General features: G+C 38.1%; 1 protein-coding gene across 1 annotated transcript in view; it reads right to left on the bottom strand.

The window, feature by feature from the left end:
- FIRRM (FIGNL1 interacting regulator of recombination and mitosis) overlaps positions 1-18,272 on the bottom strand; it is an 18,928-nt gene extending 656 nt beyond the window's left edge. The window contains exons 1-24 of the mRNA XM_054833058.1: positions 18,090-18,272; positions 17,684-17,723; positions 16,871-16,959; positions 15,546-15,650; positions 14,853-14,993; positions 13,702-13,864; positions 13,234-13,318; positions 12,537-12,675; positions 11,916-11,996; positions 10,928-10,992; positions 9,311-9,459; positions 8,274-8,382; positions 7,556-7,742; positions 6,486-6,568; positions 6,059-6,110; positions 5,630-5,719; positions 4,752-4,937; positions 3,942-4,064; positions 2,940-3,035; positions 2,419-2,532; positions 1,913-2,017; positions 1,529-1,609; positions 688-801; positions 205-386 (exon numbers count right to left, since the gene is read on the bottom strand). Coding sequence (XP_054689033.1) covers positions 205-386; positions 688-801; positions 1,529-1,609; positions 1,913-2,017; positions 2,419-2,532; positions 2,940-3,035; positions 3,942-4,064; positions 4,752-4,937; positions 5,630-5,719; positions 6,059-6,110; positions 6,486-6,568; positions 7,556-7,742; positions 8,274-8,382; positions 9,311-9,459; positions 10,928-10,992; positions 11,916-11,996; positions 12,537-12,675; positions 13,234-13,318; positions 13,702-13,864; positions 14,853-14,993; positions 15,546-15,650; positions 16,871-16,959; positions 17,684-17,723; positions 18,090-18,272 — 2,762 coding nt within the window. The remainder of the gene's footprint in view (positions 1-204; positions 387-687; positions 802-1,528; positions 1,610-1,912; positions 2,018-2,418; positions 2,533-2,939; positions 3,036-3,941; positions 4,065-4,751; positions 4,938-5,629; positions 5,720-6,058; positions 6,111-6,485; positions 6,569-7,555; positions 7,743-8,273; positions 8,383-9,310; positions 9,460-10,927; positions 10,993-11,915; positions 11,997-12,536; positions 12,676-13,233; positions 13,319-13,701; positions 13,865-14,852; positions 14,994-15,545; positions 15,651-16,870; positions 16,960-17,683; positions 17,724-18,089) is intronic.

Here is an 18,272-nt window from a genome sequence, read left to right as displayed (position 1 = left end):
TATATTAGTCCTTCCAGGCAGGTATTATGAAAGATTGGCCAACATGTCACACCTCTGTTCATTTTGACACATTAACCGCAGTACAGTAGAGCATCACCCTGTGTCAGTTTTTTCTTCTGCAGCAATCGTGGTACAAAGGCATCTTTTCCCTCAGAACAGGGAGCTGAGCTGTTCTATTGTCTGTAACACCGCTGAGCGCCTTACCGTACACTGTCTCTGAGGATGGCTATAGCTGTATGTAGAGCCTCCAGTTTCACTGCAAGCCAAGCAGGGGGTGACCCTTTCCGGAGTAGCAGCTTCACAGCCTCCACTGCCGCCTCCATCGTGCCTACTGCTGACTTATACTGCTCCTCAGAGGGTGGGTGGCACGCTCGTTTTGCCATGGGCTGCAGATTTAAGTAAACAGGAAACATCATTTATAATCTCTACATGAGTGATCAGTCTTCATCCAAATGCAAGAAAACCCTTCAATGGAGAAGAGCTGCAAGAGATTCCCTCGCCTTGTGAGAGTTCTTGCCGGCTGGCAGGCAGTAGTGAGCATTCACATATAATATTAAGGGCCAGGAGGGCACGCTACCTTTTTTCTTAGAACATGGAGGGCAGCAAGACCATCTTGAACATCTTTAGATACTTCCCAGAACTGACAGAAATCAACAACAGAGCCCAGATAGTTTAAAGTGCACGTACCTCTCCTGTTGACTCCAGTTCTCCAGCCATTTTCATAAACTGTGCGCTGCAGGTAATCCTTTCTTGTTTCACACGTTCTGTTCGTGCTTCTGTTGTCTCTTCGACTTGCCTTGTCTAGGGAGAAAGCCACAGGAGAGGTAACCAAAACAGAAAGCATAACAAACTTTCACAACCTCAATTTGTATGCCAGAACAAGGGGAAAGGAGGGAGAGATCTTAACATGCAGTTCAAATTAAATCTGATCTTTCATACACTCTTCTAAGCAGGAGATTGAAATTACCTACAACTTTGGTGTAGCATCACTGGCAGTTATCAGGTCTGTTGCTAATGATCTGCTTGTCAAAAACTGCTCATCCAGCTAGCCCTGCCATAGATTACAGCATGATAACCACCCCTTTTTCCCATTATCTATGTTCTTCAGGAAGAGTCATCTGTTCTTAAGAGAATTTTTTTTTTTAACATGCAAAAAGGACTGAGATGTTTTATACGTGTTATTTAGCTTTCAGACACTGATCCAAGAGAAATGGGGATGCCTTTTTAATAGATAACTTCTCTGCTTACAGCAATAACTGTGTAATTTGATTTTTTTTTTTTGTTCAAGAAGGGAAAAGCAAGGCATTTAAAGTTGCGAAGTACTGGAAGAGCTGTGTGCACAAGCATGGCAGTTGTTAATTCTGCTGATTAAAGCAAGTAGAAAAGTTCAACCAGATCCCAGTTAACCAAACAATTTATTTTAAATTTACATGTTTACTCTCCATGCAGATGTAGACATAGGCCCTCTACAGCTTACTATGGATGTGTACATCAACTAAGAAAGCAGTAAAATGGTTCAACAACATACCTTAGCCAGAAAACTAACAACTTTGTTCTTAGTGTCTTCAGAATTAAGGCACTGAGGAACAACATCTTCATGGCTTGTTTCCTGTCAAAAAAGTTGAGTAATAGTTGTTTAGTGTATTCACATTAACAAGGGAATAGACAAGTTAAAAAAAGTTTCTATGACAAAGCCTTCCTTGTTGCAACCAATGCTTCATGTTCCTTCCACTCCTGAAATCACTTATAACTGCATTAACTCTTAGAAAAATTATATTTGATGTGCAATAGCAACTGTAAAACTAAGATCTAAATTGGTCAGTGAAGAGCAGCAAACATTTAAGGCAGAAGAATTGCTGTACAGTAAAAGTTAACAGAGCCAAATATACATCCAGGGTTCTGCCACGCTTACCTCTGCAAAACGCGTGAATGCCTCCAATGCGTGCTGATGGATCAGCCAGGTCTGGTCAGCTAGCAGAGAAGCAAACAAACACGACAGCTGGGGTACAACTTGCCTCTGAAAAAGAGGAACAAGTATCTATCAGTTCCAAAGAGTGATTTGTGCCTATCTTACCATCAGGATTTATTGGTGAAGAATCACTCTAAGGTTAAGGAACAGGTCTGTGAAATGCAAGAGTGCTACTGCTCTGTCTGGGGAAAAAAACACCTTAAAGGGAGGTGAAGTTCTTTCTCCTTGGAGGTTTAAATGTCAGTCCTTTCTAACTGGTGAGAAGCAACAAGCAAATGAATAAACCAAGCATCTTACATGCACTCAGCATGTCTCAATGAAAAATAAAACTGCCATAGACTGTTAATAAGTCTCCAAGATGATTATTAACTTTATAGTTAAATAAATAGCGTATCTTTTAATTGGAAGATTGAAGATTATTTCATCATTAAGGCCATAATTATATTTACCTGTGCTTCTTGTGGTATAAACACCTTTCCCATAGAAGAGAGAAAATCCACCATTGCTAGACGAACATGATCTGGGGGATCCAACTGGAAGAGGGAAGACTGCAGTGCAAATACCTGCAGAAAACAAACCCCAGTGAAGCTCCATCAGACGGATTGTACGTGAAAACTGTTCTGTCTCATCTTTAAATCTGAGGACATTGATTTTAGCAAACTGGACTGAAAACAAAGGAGGTGTGCTATACCTTGAATAAAACTGGCTAGGATAAAGCTGCAGTGTGCATTTTAGAAAGAAATGAGCATGCTCTATAGCATACCAGAATAATGGGATTCTCAAAAGCAGTGGTAACTAAAGTACCATATACTTGGTTTAAAGACCAGGAAAGTAACCAAGGAAGAAATAAAATTAGGCAGCTCCATGTGTTAAGAGAAGGCTAGACCATAAAATATAAGTTATTTGAGCTATCAGTAAATCATGAAAAACTGGCTTTTTGTGAAGTTTGGGTTTTGGGTATTTTTTTTACCTGAGTAATCAGTTGAGCATCTAATGCTTGGATGAAAAATTCCAAAAGGTGAAGTAATAAACACAGTGTCTGCTGGAGAGATGGCTCACCCGAGACCTTCAACAGATCACAAGATATTAGTAACATTGCATTTTAGCTTATGGAATAACTACTTAAGAAAGAAGTCAAAGTTACTGTCGTGTTCCAAAATTCTTAACCTAACTTCACACACATAACACATTGTAAGCAGAAGAAAATATTAAAATAGTCATATCAATATTTCTAGGTAGTCATATTTTACAAGACCCTTTACTTTGATTTTTATTAAGAATATTTCTTATCTCTCATCTCCTTCCTCTGCTCACTAATATAAGCTAAAGGTTATCAACTTTTTCACTTATCGGTTGCCTGATGCCTTCACAGAATGGCTGAGGTTGGAAAAGACCTCTGAAGGGGCACGTTGTTGGCTCTTCTTCACCCCCACTCTCAAACTTTCTTTTTTAATCTGGAGTGTGAACCATGACAATCCTTTTTTCTTTACTGCAGCTGCAGACATGAACAGGTATACAGTTGCAAGGGAATCGCCTTACTCTCTTGTTCTCAAATATGGGAGGAAGGTTACTAGCTCTGTGGGTTTTCATGTGCTAAGCTACGTACTAATTGCATCACCAAAGAGTTTTGTTCGCATTCTATGAACATACAAAATAGGCCAAATTTGTAACTGGTATGAATCAGAATGAGGTATTTCAGACTTCTCATTAAGCAAGTCTGAATCTGACACTTGAGTAACAGATGGAGTAACAAGGAGCCATATATGTAACATTTGGGAAAATTCAAACTGGGCTTCCCAGAGCACGCACCTGCCTAATACATAAACCAGCTGAGAGCAGATGGGCAGCACAGTTACACTGTGCTTTACAGACATGGTCCAAGTAAAACAACTTAGTAACAAACCCATGATGAAACAGCACCAGCCTCTCAAAGACATTGTGCTTTCACCAGTGGAGCAGCAAATTCTCTTACCTGCTTAGCCTGGAGAAAAGTCCAGAACTGACCAAGCACTCCCAAGATAGATGACTGAAGTTCTGCCTCCAGAGTGTCACCAGCGAAATTGCAGGCAGCCAGCAGGACAGAAAGGGCAGTATTCTAGTACCAAAAAAACGTATAAGTAAGACCAAAAAAACTACATGTAAAATGAACCAAAACCCCAGGCTTATAGTAAACATCTAAAATGATACAAGATGGCAAGAAGCCCAATGTGCTGTGTCAGCTGTACAGTACAGCTAATCCACCAGGCCACTGGCCAATACAGCTTCCAAAGCGAGGAAACCATCCGTTACTTCTGAGTTTCACACAGTGCTGTAGTCATTAGTGACATTGGCAGGTGAAAGCTGGCAACAGATACTTCACGTGGAAGTCTCTGGTTTCTCACACTCCTTCACCAAGGAGACCAGTGAGCATCTTTCAGAGTTGATGCTGCATAAAAATAGGCAGGAGTTTAAAACTTAAAAGTACTTGTATGATACAGTTTAAATCAGATATTCTATCAGATATTCTAAAGAAAAATACATCTGCTCACCCGGAGAGCAAACAACAACTAGAATAACTAGTAAACCACATGACCTCCACTATCATCACCCTCAGATTAGAGGGTCCTGAGGTGCTGTGTACTAGAAGAAAATGTTAAAATCAGAGTTCTTGCTCGTGCATGGGAAAAAAACCAACAAACTCTGCAACACAAAAAAATAGAATTGAGGTGATAGCAACAGAATCCTTACAGTTTGGAAATCCATAGTTCACACGTTTTTATGGCGAGAACTAAACACCCTTTACCACAGGTCGGAGCTGTCCCAAAGCGCGCCTGCTATTCAGCCATCGCCTGCACTGCGTGAGCCCTGCCACGCAGAGCTGACATGCCACTCGCTTCCTCAGGTCAGGGCTCAGAGCCTTGAGGGATACGTGCTGCCACACAGCCAAGTTCTCCTCCTCTTCTGGAAGAAACTTATGAGCAAATTCAACCTGCAAACAAAAGTTAATATGAACTAAAAAGATCAGAAGTTAATTTGATAACTTGTCAAAAAGCTGAGAAACCAACCACCAAAATGCACTACTAGCTTGCTTTAGAAGTATTACATGAAAAAAATTGCGTAAAACCCATTGATTAAATAATATCCAACTTTTTATATCAAAAAAGCCTTATAGAACCGCCGCCTCCCTTGTCACATACAGGACATCAGAATGATTAAGTAACTTACTCTTTCAGCTGCTTGAAGCAATGGCCCTAGCAAGTAGAAGACTGAGCCTTAGCCTCTCCAAGGTATACACAGAGAGGTGCTGACAGGAAAGGATACTACTCATTACATTTGATGACACGAGAACAGTCATGACCACCAGTTGCAAATGCAGTAACAGGACATCCAGTTTCAGCAAATCTGGGAGATGTGCCGTTTTCATACTTAGTCAAAAAAGGACTTCATTGCCACCCAATAAGACCACTTTTACAAAGGTGTACGTGCCTTTCTTGTCTTAAAGAGCACACCTGCACAAATTAGGATCTACTATGACAAAGTAATAACAAGTACAATATCAAGCACAGCAAGCAAGCACTCAACATCTTGTCATTTCCAAAGAACTGAAAGAGGGTATTTGAACACAGGCTACTTATTTACATCTCTTCTATCAAAGACAGAGGATGCTGGTGCTATACTTGCCTGATGATCTGGAGCCATCAAGAACAGCATACGTCTCAGCAGAACACCCAAGGCAGAGACCTGGTAACAGTCACTGGGCCAAGACTTAATCTGAATTAGGAAAACAGGGAATGAATCTAATTAGATTAAGAAAAAAATCACCACTTGACAAATGAATTCTATACACAATGTTCTGAGAGTTGTTATGTGGGATCACAGCAGTAACACTAAATAGAACAATGCAGGATATGTTGGAAATACTAGGCGTATTGCTTTATATTTTCAGAGTACTGCTTTTGCTACTTGTTATCCCAATTTGAGGAATTAAAACAATCTCAATTTTGGATTTGGAAGAGAGATTAAACTTCTGTCTTTGGTCATTTAGAAAGTTTGCCAGCAGAACTAGGGTTAAAACCAGTGCCAAATTGCAAACATCGCTCTGGTTCTTACCAAGTGGGCAATCACAACAACATGGTGAGCGCACAGTTCAGCTGTTCCATACCTGGAATGGAGAGAGAGACAGAAGATTGTGAGTCTGTACTTCCTACTCTTTTACAGACTAAATATTATAAATCTTGTCTGAAAGATGGCCATTTCTTCCAACATTTAAACTTGATATGCACAGACACAATTTACTTGGACCATTGCAAAAAACAATTACTAAACAATAGAAAAGGTATGTTCCCCTCACTTGCATGAATGTAAACATGGCTAAGCCATTTCTGCTCCTATTTTTCAAAATACGATCTATATCTGAAAATAATCTAATTCTAGGACAATTTTGTCTTAAAAAAATCTCTCTCAAGGAATTATGTACAACAACAGAACTAACTGGGTCTATGGAAATCCTGCTTGACCTGTAATAACACCATCTTACCGGGCAAGAAAGCACCACGAGTCCATTGCCAGCAGAGACGTGATCATACTAGAACCCAGAACAGCATCCAGCAGAGCATACTCCTGAGAAGAAAATATATATTTAAATTCACACAGAAACAAATTGCAGGCTTATTACTACTTTTACTCCATTAATTAGCATAAAACCTAATAAGATTTTCAACTTACCAAATTTAAAATGTGTAAGAACTCGTTTTCATACTCTATATTCAGCTACACCATCAAGCAAGTAGCTACACCTTTAGCTTTGCATACATTGAATGTACATGTACATTCATTTCAATGGGCTGAGGATCCTTTACTTTTGAAAACATTTCATCACATACATCCCTTCTTCGCAAGGCAACTTTTATGAAAAATTGCCAATTTTCTTGCCAGCTTTATCAGCAGCTTACTGAAAACCAAATAAAACCTTTTCCTCTTTTAGGAACACAGATTTTATCTGAAAGAGGAATGTCGCATTTAGGAAAAAAGAAACCTAAATTAGGGCTATAATTTTTTTACAGCTCTTAACTTTATAAAGGTTTACATTTATCTAGAGGTGAAAAACTTTTAAAACATTAGGTAACATTAATCAAAGCCTGGAATACTCTGAAGTAGAAAAATTTGCTTATTACCATTTGATGGTATGTTCTTACCTGGAATCCCAACAATATAATCTACTCTAAATATTAAATGGCACTTTATTACTTCACAGTATAGACTAACAAAACAAGGTAAATTTAATCCAAATTGAATACTGTATAAAAGAAAGCACCTCACTTTTATAACAACTTGACCGGCCCCCAACTCCTGAAGAGAGCAAAAATTTCCAGCACCACTGAGGTTCTCAAGAACTTGTAAGCAGCTTTATTTTCCCCTTTGCCACAAGTGACATTTGCTGTATAACTGAACTCCAGTCATGTAACAGTATCATGGCTGCTTTCTACAGAACCGCTTCATACCTAAGCATCTCTTTAGAGCTAGATCATTTGAAAGAACTTATTCTTTTTTAAATAGTAGCTATGCATCACAACAGCTGAAGAGATGAGAAGCAAAAAACAATCTTACCAGCTGAGGAAAGTGCGATGGGAGTGTGGAAGCAATAAAGGAGCACAGGTGGACACAGACATAGTGATACAGGGTGATGGGAACTGCTGGCTGTCCTGTACCGATCACATCTGGCAAACAAACAGGGAGAGAAAGCTCGCCAGAACATTGCTGGAAACTGAAGAAAATGGCTGAAAACAGAGACAGACTGCAAGGGTGGGGGGAAAAAAAAAAACACCACAAACAGAAAACACAACAAAAAATGGCTGGGTTACAGATATGCAAATCCCAAATCCTGCAAACATGATCTGTATTTCTGTATTACAGAATCTCTGTCTCTGACTGGAAATGGCGGCAATAACTTCAGTGCTTTTACACTAGATTTACATTCCTGACTACCTTCTTTTACAAATTCAGGTGATTATTAGAGGCTTCAGGCATAAAAATGCAAGATTTCAACTTAGCGAAGTATCAGCAAATTATACACACATCTCTTCTTATTCTAGAAATAGTCTAAATACCATTCCTTTCCTGGAAAAACAAAGACATCTCTGGCTCTGCATCCTTCACTCCTGAAGCACTGAACATCAGATCCTGTTTTTCTCAGCATAAGGATGTAAATCTATAGAGTCTGACAAATTTTACTATTTATTTACTGGAAAACCCCAGCAGCTGAGCCCTTCTGCCGATATACACCGATTGCTGTGGTGAAGAATTACAACAAAAACTTTTTTGGTACCTGTTTCCTGTGTTCCAGAGAGTTTGCACTTCTTCAGGCTGAGAGGACAGCTTGTCCATTATGGTAATCAGGATGAGACACTGGGGCAGCTGCTGCTCAGGAGGGAGACCTGTAGAAGTTTTATTTTAAATGTGACGCTAATTGCCCTGGTAAATAGATCGTGGGTGTAAACTGGCTTTGAAGTGATAAATGATGAACAACTGGCGAAACCTAAAAGTTCCCAGTAAAACAATCAAAAATCACTTTTACACGCAGCTGGGCAAAAAAAGGAATGTTTTGTCATGAATGAAAGTGAAAAATTAATGCAATATACTATTACAAGTAAAAGATAAAAATGTTCTAGTTCTGAACTGTCACTGCAACATGCTGCAAAGGAGTTACAATCCGGGCGCCTCATGCTTCCAGTCTCCTTGAAAGCACTGGATGCCTCAATCACTGAAAACACAAAGGTTTCTTCTAAGCGTGTCAGGATAACCACAAGGCCAGAGTGCACGTGTGGGAGCCCAGCCTACAGAGAGAGAAGGAGCAACTCATGCTCACACTGATCTCCCAAAAGGTAGCACAGCTATCTCAGAATTATGACATGTTGGTCAGGGCAGAAGTAACAAAAAGCTGATCATTTTTTCCTATTTCAATGCATTCTACTTTCCACAGAAAAAAAATTAGTTTAGGAAAAATAGCTGTCTTTCCTCACCAAGAGAGCAGCAGAAAAATTTCAGCCTACTTTGAAAGTTTGACAGACAAATGCGGATTGAAATGATGCAAACTAGCAGAATTGACAGGATTTCTGTTAACCAGATTAATATTGAAGTTACTGTGAATACTTTGGAAAAGATGCATTCACCAACAACATGAACTGTGTTATAAAGTTTATCTGAGTTAGCATGCAACTGGCTATATCATAGCACTTACAAAAAAATTAGAGACAAGCAAACCAGCCCAGAATGTTGCTTGTCCAGACAGTTAAAATATCAATCCTGATCCCTTAGAGATGCTTTCATAGTACTGTAGCAGTGGTACCTGTATTTTAAACTCACCTAACTTTTCACTTAACACTTGCTCCATAAAAGGGCTAAAGGGAAGAAGCTGGTTGATGAGAGGGTCCAGAGCCACGAGAAAAACCCGGGATATTTCATCTCGATGAACTTCCAAGATCTCTGGAGCATAGAGACTGGGAGGAAATTTGCTGAGGGGGGATGAAAAAAAAAGTTAAATAATCTCAGTAACATTTTTGGTGAGATTACTTTTCAAAATAACTACAAAAAGGCAAATTCATGATTTTTATTTCACAATAACAAGGAAGACAGAAAAGGCTCCCCATTTTAGAATATCTGTTATAGCCTGAGCGTTACAACTCTGCATTCAGCCTTTAAACTAAGTGTCACAATCCAATATTTTACTAAACATTGAAAGAAAACCTTACAAGATCACGGAAAATGCATGTAAAATCCATAACATATATGAGAAGAAATATACTGATCACAAAAAAAAGTCAAGCAACAAAAAGCCAAGAAAACACCTGTATACACAATTTGACAGTCAGAAGTGTGACAGCACTAATTTAACACATGGCACTAATAAAAGGGTACCACAATTTCTTTGAAGAGAAAAATACCCTAGGCAATAAAAGAAAAAAGAAGTTATATGACAATAAAGCAAAAGAGATCATGAAATGAAAACCTTCTACTCTTGCAGCTTATGAAGTGGCTGTAAAAATGCTACCTTCCTACTCAAAAATCCTGCTCGGTTTTCCTGAATGAATAAAAGTTTACAATCTTCCACTGGAGAAAGATCTACAAGGTAAGAGGAAACTCGTAAAATAAAAAAAATCCACCCAATCTTGCAGTGAAATGTGCAGTGAACTCATGCGTGCATCTCACCACAGAACCCAGTTTCAATTCCAAAAGAATGACTGAAATCAGCCCTCTATTACAAAGTCCACTTTCCCCTATCCTTCCCCACTATTGCAGCAAATACAACAAAGCTTTTGAAAGAAAAATTATAAGCTGCTTGCAGACTGGTAAGTTTTATGAGCATAACATTAAAAAAGCATGTGCTTCTGGGGGGAACCTGAGAGTCCTTTTGTGACACTTAAGGAGATTATAAACACAACAGTAAAGTGATGAAAAATTTCAGGATACAAACATTTCCATCTTTTGTCTTAAAGCTGAAACAATCTATCAACTTGTTGATGCTGACGCCTGCATTTAGTCTTGTTTTTAGCTCTGCCTAACTGCTTCATCACATGATGACCCAAAGGCAAATCCTACCTTCAAGAACTTTGACTTCAGGAACAAGAATTTTCAAATGAAATTGCATCAATAGACCCACTGTCCAAGACAATCAATCTGCATATTCTACACATAACTTGTTAAGAAATGTTGACATACTTGATTGCAACAAAGTTAGTGGCTTGTCAATATCAGACACTCAGAGCACTGATCAAGAATAGGTTTAAGGTAACTGGTACCACACAAAAATGTCCAATTTATTAAACCCATTTTTTTTAGATTTCTGTACATAAAAAAAAAAAAAGGAACAACTCTGGAACAAGAACTGTATTTTTGTATCTCAAAATACCTGCAACTTTAAGAATGTAATATGGAGATGCTATTAAGACACTATGAATAATCACTTATTTGTACTTCACTTACCTGTATATCTGAAGGAAGAGCTCATGTAACTGAGAGCACAAGTCAGAGAAGAAAGAAAGAAATTCCTGCAAAAGCCATTAATTTTGAATGGTACTTTTAATATAAAATACATGATTAAATACACTTTCTTTCTGTTCTGCTACATTGGTGTGTGAAGTACTACACTGCAAAAATTGCTTAAATTCTAACAGTCCATAGCACAAAGCAAACAATAAACAAAGTATTCTACGATTAACTACACTACATGTATATATATTGTAGGTAAAAATTAAATTTATAGGCTTATTTAAAAAAATTAGTAAGTAGAATTGTAATAGCCACAGAGAGCTGCAAAAATCGGAAGTGCTCTCATACACGCTGAAAAGCTGTTTTATCCTGTCAGAATGTTATTCACTTTGTGCTGAAAAAAAAATATCACCCCCCTGCTTTTCCCGCATGGGAATGCACTGTCACTGCTGTTCCTAGAGAGCAAATTTTTTTTCACATACATTCCTAAAATGGGTAGGTTTTACAGCATATCTTCTAATAATGAGAAAAATAAAATAAATCAACAAAGTGCTTTAAGAACAGTACACGGGCATTTCTTCTAACTAATGCCACATCTCTTTCAATTATTGAAATGAGAAACAATTCTGAAAACTTCGGAAACGGGTTTAATTTGCTTAATTCTTCCAGATAAAGTTATTATTGCACTGACTCAAGGCTACCTGTAAAGACTGGACATCTTCTGACAGCTCCTCAGTGACATTGCTTGTTAACAGCCTATTTTTCTTGTTTGTTTTTCTGTTAAATCACAGCAGTGATTAGCCTGCTTAGGCTTGTGAGTATATACAGGTGGAAGAACTACAAGCAGGTTATGCCTGGATATTACACCACTCATATGGCATAGTCATAAACTGTTAAGATATTATGCAGTACAAAATTATTCCATTTGCAAACCAGAGGCTTAAATTTAATATTAACACAGAATTCAAGTATTAAAACCTACCTTGGTGTAGTGTACAAGGGAATTAGCAAAGAACCTGCACAGCTTGACTGTCTTCTGGAACAGCCTGAGGTCAGTGCCCTCCTGTCCAAAAAAAGGAGTTCCAAAACTTAATATACAGAATAATCCAATTAAAAAAAAAAAGTTAGGTTTTGAACATTGTTAGCAATCTATTTCAAACTTGGTTCTCTCCAGAGATGGGGGGTTTCTGGATTCTTTCCAGAGATGGGGATTCTCTGCAGCTATGGGGGAAAAAATTTTAGAAATCTTCTGTATGCCTCAACATTTTTCTAGCAATATTCAGAATTGAAATATTATCTTTTGACTGACCTTGGGATATTGTCAGTTTAGGATATTAAAAAAATTCCCATAGAATATGCTGGAAACTTACTGTCAGCACCTCACTAAAACATCCCTAATCTAAACAAAGTTATGGGCCTCATTTTCATGTGGTTTCAAAAGAACAATGTATTCTGCCTAGTACATGAAGTAAAAAAAAAAAAAACCACCAAAAAACCCCCAAAAACCCAAACAACCAAACCCAAACCACTCCCAGCAATAATACAGCACAAATAATTTATCCCCCTCAAGTTCAACAGCAGCTTTGGGAGCTTTTTAATTCACCTGTATCTCTGACATCTTCATTTGCTCAGCCAGTTGCAAACAGGAGTGAAAAGAAAGAAGAGTGTCCTTGCACAAGCCACTGAGGATGTCACTGTGTTTCAGATGGCACTGCAGCAGAGAATGATGCTTCAGGCTTTGCCTAAATTATAGGAATATCATCAGATATTTAATTGTCAGAAGTGATCATGCAATGAGTTAGTACAAATCCAAATAATTAATTTTTCTATTTAGGCTTTTATACAACACTTATTAGTGCAATATCCATGTACACTGAAACCAGAAATTTAGTGAGAACAACCCTCTTCACAGCCACAACGTAAACATAGAGGAGAGGCACGATGAAAGCACAAGACAGCACAACTCAAGCCAAAAATGCCTACAGAATTGCAGGTCAAACATCTTAACGTTACTTGTTCAGATAACGGTGTTTCAAGTTTTCTTCTGTTTTGTAACACAAAAAGTCAAGTTTCTATTACTTTTCCATGTATGATTCCTAACTATCTTCACTGACAGTGCCTTTAATACCACTTACAAGCTACATTTTTAAATAAATTTCTAACTTTTCTTATGAGCTAAATTGAATTCTCCAATTTCAATTTTATTTGAAACTCTGGATATAAAGCTATCGAAATGCTAGTAATTTAAAATTACAGTCTGTTTATATTACAAAAAAAATCCAAAGAGTTCAATGACATACTTGATTATGAATTTCCACGTATTGGCATGAAGAGCATGGTCCATATTGGAAATGACAGAGCATATCTCCAGCACAGTGTGGATTACTAAGGAGGAAATAATAACAGCAGTAACTGAGTTAAATCAGATTCATGAGTTCAGAGCTATGCTACTACTCTCCTAGGAAAACAGCAGCAATCACAAGCACTAAGAGAATGCCACTGCATTGACGCTGAATCAGGAAAATGGCTCAGTGCTGTCCCTTTCCTACAAGCTGATGCAATATGCCCCATCCCACAGAGAAAGTTTCAGGAGAAAAATGGAAATATTTCAAGCTGCAAAATGCTGCCTTCTGAAAGGCTGGTCAGGACAGCAAGAACTGAGCATGCTCAGAACCCTGTTTTAAAAATTCAGACATACTTTCTCTAGAAAAGAAAAGAAAAAAAAAAAGACTCAGCAAGACTAAAAAAAGTGTCAGATCCACATATACCTGACACCATATCTGTGATGTTGTCTTCAGTAGAAGTAGAGTCCATGGAAATCATATCAAGTAGTTCCATCAGCTGCTTCTGAAGAGAGTAAGTTTCCTTGAACATAGCTTGTAGGAGGTCAGAAATCAAGTGCAGATGCCCACAGTACACTGATTCACTGTCCTGTAGGAAACAGGGAGGAAGAGGTTTAAAAAAAAAAGTTCAGGAGTCATGATTTTTCACATGCTGAAAACACCAAGAGCTTTGTCATACGTTTCACTGGAAAAAACAAGGCAGAGATGTACCTACTTTAACTCAATACAACAGCCAGATCTGTAGTTGCTGCTACCAACCCCTGTTCACTAAATATAAAGTGCTGTTCACCTGCAGCCTCATCAACAACTAATGAAGCCTGCTTGGCTCTAGCAAGTTTAGTGAGCTTTGGATTAGGCCTTGATGCATGAACCTAACATTGTATTTCTGAACAAAACAGTACCAGGTTAGCAACAAATGAAGTAGCAGTCCAAATGTTTCCTAATACTTTCAAATGAGAATTTTTAAAGGTATGGCACTCAAGTTCATCCTGACATGGAAAACTGCTATAAATGTTCCCATAAGAAAGAAAAATTGAAAAGTGAAAATGAAGGCTGACCAAAAGCTGTTGTGTCCTTATGATAAGGTTATTTTCACTGTTGTAGGGGGAATTATTGTTGCATCTGAAAATGCAGATCTGAAACGGATATATGTTACTCAATCAACATAAACATCGTAATTGCTACCTTCAATCCACTTTGGAACTCGCATAGAGATAAGGTAAGTAGCACCATTTTGGTAACTGTTTGTAGCTCTCAAAATACTGCAGCTATCAGAAGTGCACTGATGCCACAGAAAGCCTTCATTCATCAGCAAAATGTTCAATTGACATTGATGCAAAATATGGAAAAAGCACAATTTGTGCCTCTCACTACCAGGTCAGACTTGCTGGGCAGACAGCTGAAAAATCATTTTTGTACTTGTGCACTAAGTACATTCTGTAAACTATTTCACAACTAAATTTAAATTAAAAAAAAATAATTCAACAACAACGTTATTTCAAAATAGGATCTTCTTAAAAAGCATTTCCTAAAAGCCAACCAGTATAAGAATTTTTCTCCTTCTAACATAGATCTACCTTGCAGTGTGTAAATGTGTTCTTTATTACATAAAGAACCGAGGATGGAAGGGTGCGGATGCTCTCCATAGGCACACACTCTTGCAGCGTGCAGACGTATCGTACGCAACCAGTCAGAGTTTCCAGCAGTTGCACCATATTCTGAAAGCAAGAACAAACAACAACAATCAATGTTTTTCAGTCCTGCAATAATTTCAAAAGCATTCTTTCTTAGCTGAATAGCTCCTAGATTGTTGACGTTTAAAGTTCACTGCTATTTGCATAAGTAGTTTGTTAAAGCTGAATGAAGCTCCAGAAAATACTATCAAGCAATTCCAGACCTTTTCTCCAATACCATATACTTCTTGAAAGTTTCATATTTCTTTTGACTACTGTTCTCAACTTACAAAAGTTTTAAACCTTTTTATTCAGAAACTGTATAAATAGGTGCCAGATTTGCTCTTTAAATATGGAGAATCATATTCCATTTGCATTAGAGAATTTTTTTTAAAAATTCTGATTAGCATCACACTCTAAATGTAATCAAGTCATTCACACAATGTTAGTTGAACTTCAGCTGCAAAGGAAGATCAAATTACATTTTAACTAGCAGGTTAGTAGCTGGCAAAAATATTCTAAAAACTTCTTAGTTGTTTGGGTAAAATCACAGAATAATGTAAACATTCTTTTGACAGCTTATTTTACGGGACTTGCCTGTAGAAGATTCCTTACAGTACTGCGTAACTCTGTATTCTGGCTGGTTAATCCTTTGGCCTCACTGGATAATTCATACATCAAGTTATCAAATAATTGTAGAGTCTGTCAGAACAAAACAAAACTTAAACATTTTATTTATAAATATAGACAGGCAAATAGTAACACCATTCTCTATCTGCTTGCTTCCTTGGCATGGAGTCATGGGCTACCAAGATGACTCACAGGAGAAAATAATGCTTTCTAGTGTTCAAATCATAAAGCACGATATACCAAGCAAAAACCATCTTATGGTTTTCCCAAATTATAGACAGAAGCTATATTACCTGTTACTTTGTATAAAGTCTGTCAGTAAAACAAACTTTCTAGCTAACTCACTTGAAATACATACCTCATTCTACCAAAGATTTTTTACTTAGTTAAAGCCACACCATTTTAAAAGGATTTTCGTTTTGTCTCAGAAAAACTGGGGGGGGTTTGTTGAGAACAATCATTAACATTTTGAATACATAAAGAAATGACCTACAAACAACAATAATTTCTACTTTGGTTGAGGTCCTTGGATATTTTACAAGTGTTACTTCTGCGACTGCAAAGACAGCAAGCGGCTTCCAGGCACGTGCAGGATACTACATAAACTGTGAAGGTACTGTAATCCTTGTTCAGGATATGCAAGTTATGAGCCATTTTTCTTGTAATATCTAAAATCTTGTACAGGACATACAATAAGGGAAATGGAAATCAAGTGGCCATTTTTACAGGCTTCTTAAAATATACAAGCCGAGGTCTGAAACTTAAATCAGTAACTTGCCACTGCTTTATTTCAGTTAAAACGTAAGCACTGAAGAATTTTCATACAACTACAGCACAAATCTCTCCATCAGTGAATCGTAAAAAAAATGCGTTAGGCCAGTATGGTCTAAAAGTTTATTCACTGTAGAATTCACAAATATCACAATGTTTATTCATGATATATGAGTGTTGGGTTCTTCAATTTATTTGTCCTGAGAGGCAACCTCCACTTTGGTCATTTTACAAAAAGCACAATCTTCTCAAAAAGAAATAAAACCCAATTCTATTACTGAACACAGAAAGTCAAACATCGTATGTTCGACCCTCTCTCCGTTGTAAAGAACGGTAACAATCACAGAAACAATCCAACAACACAAAAACTGTTAAACTTTTAAAGCGTAAAATGTTAACTTCAACTTTTGTATCCAAAACAATAACTATATTGTGTGATTCAAAAAAAGAATCGCTGCATTCTAAGCAGGTTTTAGCACTGGACTGACTTAAAGTTCCACATTTAATTGAAGCTGTCATACCTTAGGTAATACTTTTGAGAAAAAAGTTTGTTCCAAATCTGCAAGGCTGATATGGGGCAAAAACATTTCAGTCAGGATCCTCAAAACACCTGCAAAGCAAAACATTTATAAAACGTTACAGAAAAACATGTTATTATCAAAAATAAGCAGTGACCTATGAGATGAAACAAAGAACTGCATCAAGCAGAAACAGATCGAGTATTTGATTCTGAGAGAGGAACGTAACATTTGCCACATATGCATTATCTGAAAAATCAAGTAACAATAGCAGCTTCAACATGCATAAACACATCAATAATAGTGTCACACCTGCCTACACTTGGCTGAAGGCCGAGCACAATGGTTTGCCCATGGAACTAGAATTTTCCGTATTCCAAACTGCAAATAGTTGTACATCTCACATGCTGGTTAGCACTAATACGCAACTTAACCATGAATGTGGGCAAGACTCCTAAACAGTTACATAGCAGCCTCATTTTCTTATTACTATCAGGTATTACAAGTTTTGCCACCTGCAAGATAATGGCCAAAAAGACAATAAAATACAAGATAAAAAGCATCTTTCTTTCAAGTATCTAAAAATCAGAAATAGCATGAAGGAAAAAGCAGCCTCACATGCATAGCTTCTTTATGGGCTTTTACAAAGCTTATTCAATGTGCAATTAGTGTAAAATGCAATGTCCAGCAGGATTGCTGAAGACCATAAAAGTCACTAGTTATAGCAAAAGTATTTTTTAAGTAGTGCAGAATTTGTAATGCAATTGCAATACAACGATCCATAGGAAGAAGAGGCACTTCTTGGTCACTACTTACGAATATGCTCAGTCCAGTCTTCAGACTCTTGATACATAGAGTAAAAGCGTTAAAGAAACTCAAACTCGCTCTGCCATGAAGATTATCTTTAAAGCACCTGCAGAAGTCGCGGTGACTTCTCTCAGGCTGTCCTGCATACACTTCATCCACCTTATGAAACTGGCAGGGATGCTCCATAATAAACACGGGCTGATATACCTCACACACAATCAACGTAAGTTTTTCTACAATGTATTGGGAAATTAAGTCTTGGGATTTTTGGGGGGGCTGGAGAGAGAGGTTATCTACAGTACTGAATGAACACAAACACACTAACACACCCACACCCCCCCACCCCACCCCCCCCCCGCCATTTCGGGGTGTCTCCTCACCCCAACAGCCGAACCACCCGCCCCGGGAAGGATATAAGGAGCCGGGGCAAGACAGCGGGCAGCTCCCGGCGGCAGAGGTCCCAGTCCCAGCCTCCCAACTCTTGCAGGAGCAGCTCGGGATCTGTTTGGGACATTGCGCCAGCTCCGTTTACCTCAGGACCGGGCAGCGGCGGGAAAAACTTACCGCCGCTATCCCAGCAGCCTCCGCGGGCGCGCAT

This window comes from Grus americana, chromosome 8 (genome assembly GCF_028858705.1).
Source record: "Grus americana isolate bGruAme1 chromosome 8, bGruAme1.mat, whole genome shotgun sequence".
Lineage (NCBI taxonomy): Eukaryota > Metazoa > Chordata > Aves > Gruiformes > Gruidae > Grus > Grus americana.
Note: the sequence above shows the minus strand (reverse complement) of the source record. Positions and strands in the feature narration are given on the sequence as shown.